At 38.8% G+C, this 17,113-nt stretch overlaps 1 protein-coding gene across 5 annotated transcripts in view; it reads right to left on the bottom strand.

Annotated features, from left to right (window-relative positions):
- MGAT4A (alpha-1,3-mannosyl-glycoprotein 4-beta-N-acetylglucosaminyltransferase A) overlaps positions 1-17,113 on the bottom strand; it is a 133,285-nt gene that overhangs the window by 77,472 nt on the left and 38,700 nt on the right. For all 5 annotated transcript variants that reach the window (XM_075130644.1, XM_048858381.2, XM_048858362.2 and 2 more), the window contains exons 4-5: positions 14,148-14,288; positions 11,353-11,486 (exon numbers count right to left, since the gene is read on the bottom strand). In XM_075130644.1, the coding sequence (XP_074986745.1) occupies positions 11,353-11,486; positions 14,148-14,288 (275 nt within the window). The remainder of the gene's footprint in view (positions 1-11,352; positions 11,487-14,147; positions 14,289-17,113) is intronic.

Genomic DNA, 17,113 nt, shown 5'->3' with positions numbered 1-17,113 from the left:
GAAGTATAAAGCGGCATACGAACGTTTAGCATATCTGGCACAGAAATACCTTGCAATGCCAGCTACAAAAGTGTCATGTGAATGCCTGTTCTCACTTTCAGATGACATTGTAAATAAGAAGCAGGCAGCAGTATTTCCTGTAAATGTAAACAAATTTGTTTGTCTTAGTAATTGGCTGAACAAGAAGTAGGACTGGATGACTTAGGAGTTAAAGTTTTCCATCGTTTTGTTTTTGAGTGCAGTTATGCAACAAAAAAAATCTACATTTGTAAGTTACACTTTCAGGATAAAGAGATTGCACCACAGTACTTGTATGAGGTGAACTGAAAAATACTATTTCTTTTGTTTATCATTTTTAAAGTGCAAATATTTGTAATCAAAAATAATATCAAGTGAGCTCTGTACACTTTGTATTCTGTGTTGTAATAGAAATTAATATATTTGAAAATGTAGAAAAACATCTAAAAATATTTAATAAATTTCAATTGGTATTCTATTGTTTAACAGTGCGATTAATTGCGATTAACTTTTTTATTCTAGATTAAATTTTTTTAGTTAATCGTGTGAATTAACTGCGATTAATCGACAGCCCTACTAATTAGGCAACAGTGTACAGAACTACTAAAAAATGTTTAGCTAATATGAGATGTCTACTGACTGATTGAAAGCTGCCAGAAAGTCAGCTAATGTCATGGGACAATCAATCAGAATGCAAAACAAGATCTCAATAGTTCTGAATATATCCTGATTACGATTTTTATCAAAGGTGTTAGAGGGTATTCACTGATTAAAGTGGGTAGACATAATGATTTGTGCTAGAAATATCTCTAGAATAAATTATTGAGAGGTATATTTATTTCAGATTAGTTTGCAGTTATTTAAGCAGGCATGCTTCACTGAGACAAACCTGTTCGGGGAGCCACAAAATATTTTTCACTTTTAACTATGTGGCAAAGCCCACCAAAGTTTTTAAACAAAACCTATTATTTAGTAATGTTTATAATGGTAAAGACGAATTCAAAATAATACTTCCCAAATTAACTACAATCCCTTCCATAATAAATACTGTATATAGTTAATGTAATTTGGAGTTCATCATTTCTGCAATTCAGTACCTCAAGGGTATTCTGAAGGGCAATACTTAGGTAAGATAAGATTAAATAAATATTTTAAATGTCACAAACTGAGCTGGCAAGTATATAAACTAGTTACATAGTGAAAAAGAACCCAAGAGTTTCAATATGTAATGGAGATGGAATACAAAGATGAATCATGCCCACTTTTAAAATAACTGATAAGATAAAAATAAAATTTGTAATCCTTCCTAATTAATGAGCAAATTCTTAGTCAAATATGATTATATGATTAATTAATCCAAGTTATATGAAATACAATTGTCTCAGCAAATCAAAGAGCAAGGATGCTGCAGTTATTGAGGCATAACTGGATAACTTTCTCAGTTATACAATTCCAGCACTTGCCTAATTTGGTGCTTAGCTATCAAGCTGACAGGCACTTTAGAATTCCCTGAACTCTGAGTGTGGATATCCAATTTGCATAATCACTGCATAAAAAAGTTGAAGGCAGTTTAGGGACAAGTGATCATGACTTAATTTCATTTATAATGTGAAAACAGAATAAAGTCCAGACCAGTAATACATACATATATGTGTTTGTGTATGTGTATACACACACACACAGAGGAGTTGGTGCTTTAAAAAGGCCAGTTTCACATAGCTGAATAATTATGAGCCAAATCTGCTGCGAGGAAGAATTTAATCAGAAAAATGTGAATGATAATTGGGGATTGTTTTAGAACAATTTACTAGACACCCAAAAAAACATAATTGAGGAAGAAGGTACTCTTTCCATTCCAGTTGTATCTCAGAAGGACGTGAAACAGCAACTACTGAAGTTAGACATTTTTAAATTAGCAGGCCTGGATAACTTACATCCAAGAGTTTCAAAAGAAATGGCTGAGGAGCTCACTGGACTGTGAATGATGATTTTCAATAAGTCTTGGAACACTGGGGAAGTTCCAGAAGACTGAAAGAAAGGTACTATTATGTCAACATTTAAAATAGGTAAATGGGATGACTCAGGTAATTATAGGTCTGGCAGTCTGACATTAATCCTGGGTAAGACAATGGAACAGCTAATATGGGACTCAATTAATAAAGAATTAAAGGACAGTAACATAATTAATCACAATTAACATGGGTTTATAGAAAACAGATCCTGTCAAATTACCTTGATTTTTTTTTATGAGATTACAAATTTGGTTGATAAAGGTAATAGTGATTATATAATACACAGATTTCTATAAGGCATTAGATCTGGTATAACATTTTGATTAAAAAACTAGAATATAAAATCAACATGGTATACTTTTACACTGATTAAACGCTGGCTCAGTGATAAAACTCAAAATATAGTTGCAAACATGGGATCATCATAGAACAGGTATGTTTCTAATGGGATTAGTTCTTGGCCCTACACTAGTTAATATCTTTATCAATGACCTCAAAGAAAACAAAATCATTTCTGATAAAGTTTGCAGTTGACACAAAAATTGGAAGAATGATAAATAATGAAGCGGGTATGTCACTGATTCAGAGCAATTTGGAACACTTGGTAAACTGAATGCAAGCAAACAATATGCATTTTAATATGGCTAACTGTAAATATATACATCAAGGAACAAAAAATGTAAGCCATACTTACAGAAAGGGGACTATCTTGGGAAGCAGTGACTTTGAAAAAGATTTGAGGGTCATGATGGATAATCAGCTGAACATGAGCTCCCTATCTGACCCCGTAGCCAAAAGGGCTAATGCGATCCTGGAATGCATAAAGAGAAGAATCTCCAGAAGGAGTAAGGAGTTTATTTTACCTCTACCTCTATAGTTGGCACTGGTGTGACCGATGCTGGAATACCGTGTCCCGTTCTGGTGCCCACAATTCAAGAAGGATGTTGATAAATTGGATAGGGGGTTCAAGGAAGAGCCATGAGAATGATTAAAGGGTTAGAAAACATGCCTTATAGTGATATTCTCAAAAAGCTCAATCTATGCATTTTAACAAAGAGAAGGTTAAGGAGTGAACTGATTACAGTCCACAAGCATCCACATGGGGAACACATTTTTAATAATGGGCTCTCTAGCAGAGAAAGGTGTAACATGATCCACTGGCTGGAAGTTGAAGCTAGACAAATTCAGACTGGAAAAAATATGTAAATTGTTAACCATCAGTGTAATTAACCATTTGAACAATTTACCTAGGACCATAGTGGATTCTCCATCACTAACAACTTTTAAATCAAGACTAGATGTTTTTCTAAAAGACAGGCTTTAGGAAGTCAGACTAGATGATTACAATGGACCCTTCTGATCATGGACTCTATTAATATGGAGGTTGCTGACTTGTAACTGGAGGTTCTTCGAGATGTGTGGTCCCTGTCTGTTTTCCCACACATGGGTACCCATGCACACCATGCACCTGAGATCAGAGATTCTAAGTGATGTCCGTTGATCCATGGCTGGGCAGTTCTCCTCATGCTCTGACATGAGGGAATAAGTGACATTGGGGACCAGTGCCTCTCCAGTTTTTCTCTTATCACAAATCCAAAGCAGAGGGGAAGGAGTGCAGATAGTGGAATATATACTGGAAACATGTATCTCGAAGAACCTCCAGTTACAGGTCAGTAACCCCCATTTCTTCTTCAAGAGTTGGTCCCTATGTGTATTCCACACATGGGTGATTAATAGGCAGTATTTTAACAGGAAGGCAGTGCACGGATGCCGTTGGTAGAGGTTCTTGTAATACTACAGCCCCAACAGCTGCAGAGGACACTTGAATAAATACATAATGTTTCATGAATGTATGGATAGAGCTCTGGGTAGTCGCTCTACTGATGTCCAGTACAGGTACCTCTCAAAGAGATGCCATTGAGGTTGCTTGTGCTCTCGAATGGGCTCTCACACCATCCAAAGGAGGTATATGTATCAGTTGGTAACACAGAATGATGCAGCTGGAGATCCACATATGATCTGCTCAGAGACTCTATGTCTGTCCTTGTGACCATTCCGCTAAGCTGAGAAATAACCTTGGTGATTTTCTAATCCATTTCATCCTTGTAGGTAGAACAAGCTAGAGAACGAAGTCTTCTCTCCTGATTGAAAGCATGAAATTTTGGGAAGAATACCAGTAAGTGGACAGGTTGATTTATGTGAAAAAAACTACTTTTGGGACGAATTTCAGATGAAGGTGAAAGGAAATATACTCCTTATGAAAAATAGCATAAGGCAGGTCAGCTGTGAGTGCTCTCAGTTCACTCACTCTTCTGGCCTTTGTGATGGCAACTAAAAAGGTAACTTTCATAGAACATGAAAGGTAAGTCATAGAACATGTGGGCAGTGATTCAAATGGTAGTCTAGCAAGTTCTGATAGTAGTATGAGGTTGAGGTCCCATTGTGGTACAGGTTTCACCACCCGTAGAACGATCCAAAACAACATCCCCAATCAAGGCCTGTGTCTTGGACAAAATTATTTAATAGTTTAAAAAACTCTTCACCAGTTCCTTGTGTTGGAAGTGGACACCAAAACAGAAAATCCTCATTTAATTCTGTTGCTGTAGAAAAACAAATATACCCGAGTAGCTGTGCAGCATTTGATATATTGATAGACTCATCTATTTGAATTAAATAATATGGGTTCTGATTAACACTTTCTAGGAGCTGCTCTTTTACATCGGTGGCCATCTCCACAATACAGCGTGAAACTCTCATTAGAAAATGGGATCACATCTAGCTGTGATGCTGCTTTCTCTCCTACCATCACCGCGCACATATCCTTTGCAGCTAGTTATAGTTTCTCACTTATGTCATTGGCTTTCCATCTTTGGCAATGCACAAAGCCACACGGCAAGAAGCCTTCCTATTAACAGCGCTATACACTTCAACAAGTTTTGTGTGTGTCTTATAACTCATTAAGCTTCCTCTGGAAAAACTTTATGGGTTTAGATACTAAGCTAGTGTGTCTTGTTGCGAGATGCCGGTGTGGCTTGCAGGGCCATACACTGTTGTTCACCAGTACTTCACCCCATAAAACAGATTGAGGCATCAGTGCATCGCTGGACCCACTCCACGTAAAGCCCAGCTTGAAATAAGCTGTCATATTTTCAGCTTCTGCATTTTGCTAGAACTTCCGCTGCTGCCCTCACTTTGGCTTGTGTTGTACGCTTTTCTCCCTTAGTCACAAAATGATCCATTTCTCATATAAAGGTTTGTCATTGTAAGAACGCTGCTGATAAAGTTCTTGGGAGGGAACCACACGAGACATTTGACCTGTCACAGTTGCTCAAAGAGCCCTGCATGGGACTAGTGGGAGAGGTACGGTAGAACTCATGGATGGAATCAGGATGCCTGCCATAGGGATCCGATGGGCTAGGTCATACTAGGTCTAATATGAAGGGTCGACTGGTTGAGAGGGCCCCCACAGCATCAACGCTATAGGAGATGGTGGATGTGATTGCAGAGCCACTGGCCATTATCTTTGAAAACTCATGGCGATCGGGGAGGTCCCGGACGACTGGAAAAAGGCTAATGTAGTGCCCATCTTTAAAAAAGGGAAGGAGAAGGATCCTGGGAACTACAGGCCAGTCAGCCTCACCTCAGTCCCTGGAAAAATCATGGAGCAGGTTCTCAAGGAATCAATTCTGAAGCACTTAGACGAGAGGAAAGTGATCAGGAACAGTCAGCATGGATTCACCAAGGGAAAGTCATACCTGACTAATCTAATTGCTTTCTATGACGAGATAGCTAGCTCTGTGGATGAGGGGAAAGCAGTGGACGTGTTGTTCCTCGACTTTAGAAAAGCTTTTGACATAGTCTCCCACAGTATTCTTGCCAGTAAGTTAAAGAAGTATGGGCTGGATGAATGGACTATAAGGTGGATAGAAAGCTGGCTAGATTGTTGGGCTCAACGGGTAGTGATCAATGGCTCAATGTCTAGTAGGCAGTCGGTATCAAGTGGAGTGCCCCAAGGGTCGATCCTCGGGCCAGTTTTGTTCAATATCTTCATTAATGATCTGGAGGATGGTGTGGATTGTACCCTCAGCAAGTTCGCGGATGACACTAAACTGGGAGGAGAGGTAGATACGCTGGAGGGTAGGGATAGGATACAGAGGGACCTAGACAAATTAGAGGATTGGGACAAAAGAAATCTGATGAGGTTCAACAAGGACAAGTGCAGAGTCCTGCACTTAGGACGGAAGAATCCCATGCACCGCTACAGACTAGGGACCGAGTGGCTAGGCAGCAGTTCTGCAGAAAAGGACCTAGGGGTTACAGTGGACGAGAAGCTGGATATGAGTCAACAGTGTGCCCTTGTTGCCAAGAAGGCTAACAGCATTTTGGGCTGTATACATAGAAGCATTGCCAACAGATCGAGGGATGTGATCATTCCCCTCTATTCAGCATTGGTTAGGCCTCATCTGGAGTACTGTGTCCAGTTTTGGGCCCCACACTACAAGAAGGATGTGGAAAAATTGGAAAACGTCCAGCGGAGAGCAACAAAAATGATTAGGGGACTGGAACACATGACTTATGAGGAGAGGCTGAGGGAACTGGGATTATTTAGTCTGCAGAAGAGAAGAATGAGGGAGGATTTGATAGCTGCTTTCAACTACCTGAAAGGGGGTTCCAAAGAGGATGGAGCTAGACTGTTCTCAGTGGTAGCAGATGACAGAACAAGGAGTAATGGTCTCAAGTGCAGTGGGGGTGGTTTAGGTTGGATATTAGGAAAAACTTTTTCACTAGAAGGGTGGTGAAACACCAGAATGCTATACCTAGGGGAGGTGGTGGAATCTCCTTCCTCAGAAGTTTTTAAGGTCAGGCTTGACAAAGCCCTGGCTGAGATGATTTAGTTGGGGATTGGTGCTGCTTTGAGCAGAGGGTTGGACTAGATGACCTCCTGAGGTCCCTTCCAACCCTGATATTCTATGATTCTATGATCAGGTACCATCAGTCCTTTGGGTAGTCGTGTCTAGGTGAAGGACAGACCTGAATTGCCTTGAATCTCTCTCTGAACTCACCTCCCTGTGTGGGCATAAAGCAATGTCTGGAGCCTCCAATTCCTCTAAAGAGAAGGCCGGTTCCTGCTCAACCAACAGAGCCATTGGTACCAGTGGGTGAAAGCTTCTGCCTAAGGACTTAGGAGGGGAACATTCCCATCTCCTCGAGGTAGTTTTCTCCTCTGGTATCACAATGTTTCTCAGGAGGGTGAGACCCGAAAGAAAAGGAAACCAAGGATAAGGCAGGGTACAGATATCCTCCAGTGAGGGGCAAGTTTCAGTTAGTCCCAGAGCCCAAGGCATGCCAGTAGTTGGGACTCACAGCTCTGGCACATCCATGGTCAGTGTAGGAGGCAGGTCTTGCAGAGAGAGAGATCAATACCACCAAAGAGTCTACTTTGAAGCTCTTAAATAGTGTCAGGAGGTGCCAATATTTAGGCTTATGAATCAGAACCTACATTGGTATCAGCAGACCCTTTTTCCTTCATACTTTGACCTCATGATCGGAGGATTTAACCGAGCCTAAGTATTTAGGGACCACGTATGAGGACTCACTCGACTTGGATGGAGTCAGGGAGGGATCCCTTCTCTTGAAAGAAGATATGTTCTTATACTTATGAGAGTGCCCCTTACGGTCATGAGAAGCCCTGCAGAATGATGCCATGGGCTTAGCGGGTCTGGTTTCTGCTCCTGTGCTCATTCTTGAAGGGGCGCTGCACTTGAAGAATTAGGAGTTATTTGTCAAAACATGAGTGAAGATGCAGATCTCTCGCTCTGACAGGCACCCTGCTCCAGCCACCCCCACCTCTGGTGCTTGTTGTAGAGAAAAGGGTTTTTCAAGGGCTGCTCCTTTGCAATGGAGGGTGTTCTGCCTCACATAATCAACCAGATTAAGGGGAGAGCTCTTGCATGGGTCCAGCTCGCATCACTGTCTAATCCAGGGATGGACCTCACAAGCAGGGAGCTCCAGCTGCTGGTACTACTGCCACTTTGGTGTCTCATGGGGAGAATCTGGGGTCAGACCTATACAGACCACATCTGGTGGTGATGAGGTAAAATAAAACTGAAAAAGCAGAGAAAAATATTTTTCCATTGAATTTTCAATTACAGTATCTTAGGTGTTACTTGTAACTAGGTAAAAAAATGTAGGCAGAAATGTTTTTCAAGTTGACCATGTCCCTTTATAAACTAATGTATATCTCATTCTTCACCAACTTGATGGTGGCATAATTTCTTACCCAGAGAAGGCAGACCCTAATGGCTGTATCATTTCCTCACTACTAAGCATGCTCTCCTGCTCTTCCTGAAGTTAGTGGCAAAACCCCTATGGGCTTCACTAGTTATATAACCGCAGCCCAGGACTGGGAAGAGGCAAAGATTCTGAATCTGCCTGCTCTATTACTAGCTTACAGGTATATATAAAGAACTGATGATCCCAACTCCAGACATTCCTTTACATTTATGAACATAAAATATTCATCTAGAAAAGATTTTGAAATAAAATGCAGGTAAAAAATGAGAAACAATGAAGAGGTCGGGGAATGGCAGAAAAGGATCTTCTGGCTACTGAAGTAAACTTCTGACAAATGAGATATGGAGTCAGCATAGCCACTGTATAGTTATTGGGAAAATTAGCTTTGCCATATACTGATATTTGGATGAAATAAAATCAATAAGCAGTGAAAGACCCAGAGCTACAGACATAATTACCACAGATGGTAAGCTGTTATATTTGGCACCATCTTCCTCTCTGTTAGATGTAGCTGTACAAGTTTTTTGTTGCAGGCTTCCAACAGTGCATCAGAAGCCTGATCATGTTTCTATTAAATCAATGGCAAAATCCTCACTGACGTTAGTGGTGCAAGATCAGGCTTTTAATTAAACAGTAGCGGTCTATCCTTCAAATAACCAAACAAGACTCCTAATAGAGCTACCAATTCCAGCCTGCAGAAGCTGACAAAAAGTTGAAGTATACCTGGCTTGCTCAGTGAGAAATATTTCTTAAGCAGTTTTGGTTGTCAAGGAAAGTTTCCTGAGGCAAATTTTACACTATGCCCACAAGAAGCTGGATCTTAAGAAAAATACAAAATACAGCAAAAAGAATGGTAAAGAAAGAGGAAAAAAGAGAAAGGAAGGAAAGCAAGGCCAGTCCAAGAGTTACAGTGGCAAGTACACTATGCTTAGACATGCCAGGGATTCAAATTCAGGTTCTCAGCCTAATCTTTCACTCCTGAGCCAACAACTCACAAGGATGAGTGTGAGAAGTTCATGGTGTTGTTCCTAAACAACATCTTGAGTACAGCTGATACGTGGGTCACCAGTGACCGACTCCAGATGAAGCCACATCCAGCCCTCTTCTGCCAGAGAAAGTATAGCTGCAGTTTTAAATTTTGCAATTTGCTTATCTACAGGCATGTATGTGGCTTTTATTAATCGGAATCTTGGAACACCTCACAAATATGAATGATTTTCACATCCTCATCACCATTGTGAAGAAGGGAAGAATTACCCAGATTCAGAGATGAAAAACAGAGGTATGGAAATGTGATGTGTTTAAAGTCACACAGGATATCTGTGGTAGAACTGAGAATTGAACCCAGATCTCGACTCCTTTTCTTTACCTTTGGAAAAGAGTGGATATCAGATAATTGTTATCCTCAGAGCAGAGAACAATCCCTCTTCTTCACCACCCCAGCAAAACAAAATAGAAAAGGAAAGTGTCTAAATTTTATAGGTTGAAATGAGAAAAACATTAACTAGAAGTAATTTTATTGTCTTTAATATAATGCAGGAAAAAATGCATGTAGCAATAAATTCACTATGAATTTTTGTCTTAATTTCACTTACACTCTTATCAATCTGCATGAGATGCTCCAAGGACATTTTCTGCAGCTTATGGAGATTGAGAGCTAACCAAATGTAATATCCAGACTGATGGTCATGGTTGACAGGCAGGAAAAATGGAGAGCAATATGACCTAGAATTGACTTCCAAGTTGTTCTAATTTAACATTTGAAGAGGAGTAATCTAAAACTTTAAAAGGAGGCCTTAGAGTTTGCTGAATTCTCAGCGTGTTCTGATAACAGAACTAGAACCATCTGCATGTCTGTTTGGCTCTGCACTTACTCATAGAAAGGTTCTAGCTTATATAAGTTAAAATAAATAGAGCCACTGTACAATTGTAGGCTCATACAACAGAGACCGTTTTCACAATTGTCCATATCTAATGGATTCAGGTTATGAGCCCCAGAGGTGATCACACTGCTTCATGAGTAAATTATACAGTTAGAGGAGTAAGAATAAGTCCTTTATAAACTCTCCCAGATTCTATAACTCAGACCACAATCTGCCAGGGAAAGCACACATTTCTAAAAAGAGATTTTCAACCCTTGCAGCAACTGATAAAATCATTCCTAAGAGAAAAGGAGTACTGGTGGCACCTTAGAGACTAACCAATTTATTTGAGCATGAGCTTTCGTGAGCTACAGCTCACTTCAGATGAAGTGAGCTGTAGCTCACGAAAGCTCATGCTCAAATAAATTGGTTAGTCTCTAAGGTGCCACCAGTACTCCTTTTCTTTTTGCGAATACAGACTAACACGGCTGTTCCTCTGAAACCATTCCTAAGAGAGAATGGGACCCTGTTGTCCTTAGGATCTGAGGTAGAACATCTAGTGTAATCAGCAACAATAAATCAGCTTTCAAACTCTCCAGTGAATCCTGTTTGAATGGTGTCCACCAAAAGACAAGGTTCAAAAATAATGATCTTTTAGCAGAAGAAACATTGTCCATAAAAATAAAAACAGCAAAACATTTGTCAATAGGCTATTATGCATTTTGGACAAAATCCTAAGCACAGTACCCAAAGCAGGAGGATCAGGCACTTGGATGATGTACAAGAGAGGAATTCTCCCCACCAAGCTGGATCTCTGCAGAGGCTACTTCACCCAAATAGCTGCAGTAGTGCTCTCCAGCATCGATACATGCCACCATCACCAGTGGGAGCAAGCACCAGAGGATCTGCAAAATGATGGATCCCCTGTACCTTCCTCCACCTTCTCTCTATTGAGCAGAAAGTCCTTCTGTCACACAACTTCAATGTGATGTGTCTCAATATAACACATGCACCATACATTCTGCCTCTTCATGCACTACCACAAAATCAAAAACATTTTTCTATAACAATGTATTTGTCCTTGTAGAACATTCAAAACAATTCTTAGAAATTGCACAATAAACTGCTATGTGATACTAATGATGTAAACACACATAAGTGATTACCTCTCCTATGAAGACAACCATAACACAATCCAGTTTCTCTTCTGGAGACAATTTATCAATAAGGGAGTGAAGAGTTTCTGTAAGGTAAGACTTTACTTTTCTCTTCACGGTGGGAATTCCCATTACAATTGAAACTGAAAATAAATAAAAAAACACAATCAATATAGAAGTCTTTATATAACAAAGCATTAATTCAGAAATACACTCAAAATATTAAGAGATAACACAGTAACCAAAAACAATTTCAAAGCATACCAGTATCTTTGGGAATACAATTAATAGTACCAACATCAACTCTTAGACTAAACACACCTGCCCAAAAAAAAAAAAAAAAAAAGCAAATGCTGAAAGTGTCACAGTATTAATATAGATGTATTGTTAAGATGCATACAACAGTGGTACCAGTTAGTTAAGGTTGCACTTAGACTTACACAAAGTACACTAAAATCCCTTTCCAGAGTTTAGTCTCCAAATTTAGTACAACAGTTTTTCACAAACTAATCTATGTTTTTTTTTATTAAAATACTTAATAACGTTTGCAGAAGAAACTTATTAAAACCTCTTCTTCCCCATAAACTACCCCAAATACCATCACTCTGACTCCCACCACATTGATGCTATCCCTATCTTCCACATGGCTGTTCAATCTTCGTGCTCCTTAGCCCACCCCCAATACAAAGGGCTGCTCTCCCACTGGGAGCAGAATGGGTGGGGGGAATAAAAGGGATGAGTAGGACTGGATGCAGTAATGAGGAAGTGTCGTGGCCCTGTGCTGAAGCAGCTGTACTTAGAGGGATCTCACCTTTAATACACAAAATCAGGTTAGAGCTGAAAATGCTGATTGGCATTCTTAACTCATCCTCTTGTGCTTACAAACTACAGATCTCCTAGAAAGGTATGTGATGTTAAATTTGCATTGAGTAGAAATGCCTATCCAGCAAGCACAACAGAAAAAGAGAAGGATGGTGAAGCAAATCTTAATTTCTCTACTGTTTTTAGGACACTTGATTTTAAATAATTTTTTTTGCAATTTAAATTTTGAAATAATATATGGTTGGCTTAAACCGGTGGAAGAAAGTCTGAATCCTTCACTTTGCTAGTTAAATACATATAAATAGGCCCTACCAAATTCACAATCCATTTTTAATTTCAGAATCATAGCATTTAAAAATCTTGAATTTCAGTTTCAGAAATTTAAATCTTAAATTTCATGGTGTTGTAAGAAAGCATGAATATGTATTTTAAAACAGAAAAATACAAACCTATAAAGCCCTTAAGTCAGCATTTCTCAAACTGGGGGTCCTGACCCAAGAGGGGGTCACAAGGCTATATGGGGGGGGGTCGCAGTATTGCCACCTGTGCTTCTGCACTGCCTTCGGTGTTGGACGGCCAGAGAGCAGATGTCTGGACGCCAGCTCTGAAGGCAGTGCCACCAGCAGCAGCAGCACAGAAGTAAGGGTGGCAATACACCCTACCATTCCATCCTTACTTCTGCACTGCTGTTGATGGCAGTGCTGCCTTCAGCACCCAGCCAGCAGGTGCCGCTCTCCAGCTGCCCAGCTCTGAAGGCAGTGCAGAAGTAAGGGTGGCAATACCGCAACCCCTTACAATAGCCTTGCAGTCCTTTTTGGGTCAGGACCCCCAGTTTGAAAAACACCGTGTACTTTTGTATACTTTTCCCCCCAATATAGTATAGGGAAAAAGTACACAAAAGGCCAGATTTCATGGGGGAGATCAGATTTCACAGTCTGACACATTTTTCACGGACATGCATTTAGAAGGGCCCTCCATGTAAAATACGTATTTCCATTTTGTTAGTGGGTGTGACTGTGAATATAAGACTTGATTCTGCACATTGATATATGGGCATGCATTTTGTTATAACAAGAACAGAATCAAACGCACAGAACACAAAAAAGACACTAACTGTAATACTACTATCAAAACAAGGAAGCTTCCATTATGAGAGAATCAGCAGCTCCAGATCAAAAGGCAGACAGACACATATGGATTAATATGTGGGGTCTTTATGCCTTATAGACATGAAGACATGCTTCCAAGTATATGACCCTGGTTGGGCTTTATCTGCTTTAAGGACTGCAGCTCCAAGAATGGAATTATGTGAAGATCTACTGATGAAGGAGCGGAACTTTTGAGGATTAATCACTTGTTTTGTATTTACGAAGCATAAGGAATTAGTAAGAGTAAAAATATGTAGTCTAATAGTAGACGTGTTTTTCTCCTCCAACCAAGGTCCAACTTTTATGGAAAGGACCAAGCCAATTATCATTAGGTACCCATAATTCCAGGTCTTCTGAGTTATACACTAGAATTCATTGGTGGGAACACCAGACACGAACTTTGAAACTGTTAAATCCATGCTCGATGTACCTATATATCTGAGTAGCCAAAGGGATGTGTCAGAAAAGTAGTTTCAGAGCCTGTATTATTTCCATGCCTTGTTAATTTTCATAAATCTCATTAAAAGATAAAACAATTTGATCCAGATTAAGTGCTTTTTATTCTATACCTTAGCACCGGGGGTAGTGTGTGATCTGGGACTATGCAGTAAAGAGCAAAACTGAAGACAACTCCTTTTATCTTGGATTCAGTGCGAGTTCTAAGAGATATACAAATAAAATTGCAGCTACCAAACAATACTTTAAATTATGATATTACCAAAACAAAATTAGGAAGTCCTTCCGACATATTATTTTTATATAATATATATTATTTTACATATATAATATACCTTTATAATATATATAAATATTATTTAAATAATGCCAGCATACCGCCTGTTCGTCCCAGGCCAATCTGCACAGAAGGCTGAAGGCTTCCTTCATTCTTCAACAAATGAGGCAAATGGTAATAGATATTCGGCACTTGAAGAGATTTTCTGCTTATTAGCTCTTTTAACAATTTCAGTGTTTCATCTGCAAACACATATAAAACCAATAATGAAGAAAATTAATCAGAGAGGCTACATGTTTATGCAGGAATAAATCATATGCAATTCCAAAACTGATCATTCATTCATGCTTTGTTTGAGTTAGGAACCATTTTTAAGATTTGCGTACCAAGAAGTAAAACCTTTTCTGTTTTTAATTTTTAAAAGAGTTATGAACAAGATTGATTTTTAACAGTTTTCTGGAAACAGGAACATCATACATCATCGCGTGTGAGTTACAGTGTGCTATGACCAATGACAAAGAGGAAATAACTCACCTTGAGTAGAATCCTCCATAAATTTTTACCTTGGATGTGTCTTCATATTATACAGTATATTGGGCTTATTATACCCCAAACATTCAAAATAATCTGTATCTATTCTCACAGGAGCTCAAGCAACAATTTAATCCTCAAATAAATAACTTTAAAATTGCATGCACATTTTTACATACATTGCACCCAAATATATTGCACAGAAATAGGACTTCACAGAGTATACGGTGCAACGGTCCAGGGATTAAATTTGGATATACCTTTTGTAATAAAAACAGATACACCTAACAAAAGTAGGCATATAAATTATTTACTACAGTTAAATACGAAAGTTAAACCAGTTCTAAAGATGTTTCCACAATGGAACATAAATATCAGCTTTGAAATTCCCTTTCCAGTATGTGTCAACTCTCTTAAATCAAATATGAAAACCGTAGCCAATTTTTTTAATTAGAAAAAAAGCCATAGCACCTCATATTGACCTTTGAGATCTCATGAATCTCAAAGATCAGGTCAGAAACTGGTTGGGAGACTTCCAAAGAAAACCTACCTACCTTAGAAGTGATGGTGACTCAGTAGATATCACTCTTTCCTGGGATGTTGAAATGAACCAGTGTTTCCTATACAACTGGAGATACCTTTTTTTGGATTAAATCTAAAACTAAACTCCTGACTACTTATAGTCTTGAAAAGGCCCTTGTACAAAGTGCAATGAGTAGAGATGTTAGCTTCGATGTGTGGGCTAAATTCCAATTTGAGTGATTACACTCTTCCTGCCAAAATTTTCTCTGCAGTTTCAATTGCAGAAGTAGACGTGGAAGTTCACCCAAATGTATTCAAGGGTGGATGAATGATAAGATCTGTAAAGCAATTTGGATTCCTTCTAGATCTAAGGTACTAACCAAATACAATATAGATTTGAGAATTTATATTTTATTTAAAATATACCTATCATAGTAATCTCTGGCACATTTACAATTCATTAAATTTAACACAAGAATTCGTGAACCAGTGTCAACCCAAAATAAGAGGCAACAATCCCAAAATTACAATGTTAAAAATAATTATACCTAGCCCATACATCCCCCAGGAAAAAGTCACAGTGAAGAGTTAGTCTTTATGTTGTGTCCAAAAAGTCTCGACTTGGGTTCTGTCAAACCAATGCGGTAAGTGAATTACAGAGTAGAAGGTTCTCCAGCAAAAACACACTGCCACCATTCGTTCAAATCTGAGACTGTTAGTGAGAATACCACAACTGACTTAAGAAGGCAGGACAGCACACGGAAGGGGAGACTATCTTTCAGGCAACTATGCTGAAGCCATATTGAGTTTTAAAGATATATATTACTATTTTTAATTGCACCAAGAAGTGAACAGAAAAAGACAGTGCAGTCTTTGGAGAACTGGTATAATATGATTTCTTATGGCCAAACATTCTGTACAAAAAGGCCAATACATTTTACATAAAGACAAACACGAACTAAAACTCCAGATCCAACCATCTCTGAACTTTGTGAAAGTTCAGATTAAGATCCAGGTCCAAACTTTATGGCTCAGGGACATCTCTAATTCTGCATGATCTCTAGCTTCTAAATGTTCTACAGTCTTAAACCACTATGGAGAACGCATTGCAATAGTCCAATGTTGATATCACAATGACATGGCTAACAATGGCAACGTACACATCAGAAAGAAAATCACAAGATATGTTACATACAGATTTTAAAAAGTAATGTCCCCAGTGCTCCTAGAATCCCAGGTGGCTACCTAAAATCCAGAAGAGTGAGGCATTAACATATTGAGGGACAACTTTTTAATCAGTACCTGGCTGGAGGACCTAAAACATGAGCTGTAGAATACGGAGTAGATTCATCTTTCTATAAAAGGCACTACTTGTCCAAGTTTTTCAACGTTCTATAGTAGAACTAGGAAGTGACAGCAGACCTCAAATAATATTTGTTTTAGGTGTACTTCTCTCATATGAAAAAAATCAGGGAGTATTGGTTTAATTAGCTAGACTGAGGTCCTTTGGAACAAAATTATTTTTGGCAATTTTGACTTTTTAGAGACAAGTTAAATCTCAACGTCAGGGGAATATATTTCAAAACAGAAACAGTGACAAAACTGTTACAATATGTTTGTGCTAGGCTACAAGCTAATAATCTTTCCATATACAGCTCTTGTTAATTTTGAGGATTTGCTTCATAATTTGATGAAAAGGAATAAGAGGTAATTATTTTTAAATATTTAATTATTAGTTTTGAAGAAAAGGTTAACAAATGTTTGCTGCTATTTACTATGCTTTGCATTGCTTAAAAGGTAAACTTTAGAAACACAGAGTCCCCAAATCAGATCCTGGCAGGTAAAGAGGATTTCATTCTACTTTTAACCTTTGCATGGATTGATTACTAGTTCCCTTTTTTTTTTTTTTTTTTAAAAGTTGCTCATCAGTTTTAGCTTAAAATGTGTAAAAATATTATACAAATTGCTGCCCGACCACCTGTACTGAATAGCACCCAGAAACCCCAAACCTATT

Source organism: Caretta caretta, chromosome 1 (assembly GCF_965140235.1).
Source record: "Caretta caretta isolate rCarCar2 chromosome 1, rCarCar1.hap1, whole genome shotgun sequence".
Taxonomy (NCBI): Eukaryota; Metazoa; Chordata; order Testudines; family Cheloniidae; genus Caretta; species Caretta caretta.
This window is presented reverse-complemented; position numbering and strand designations above follow the sequence as displayed.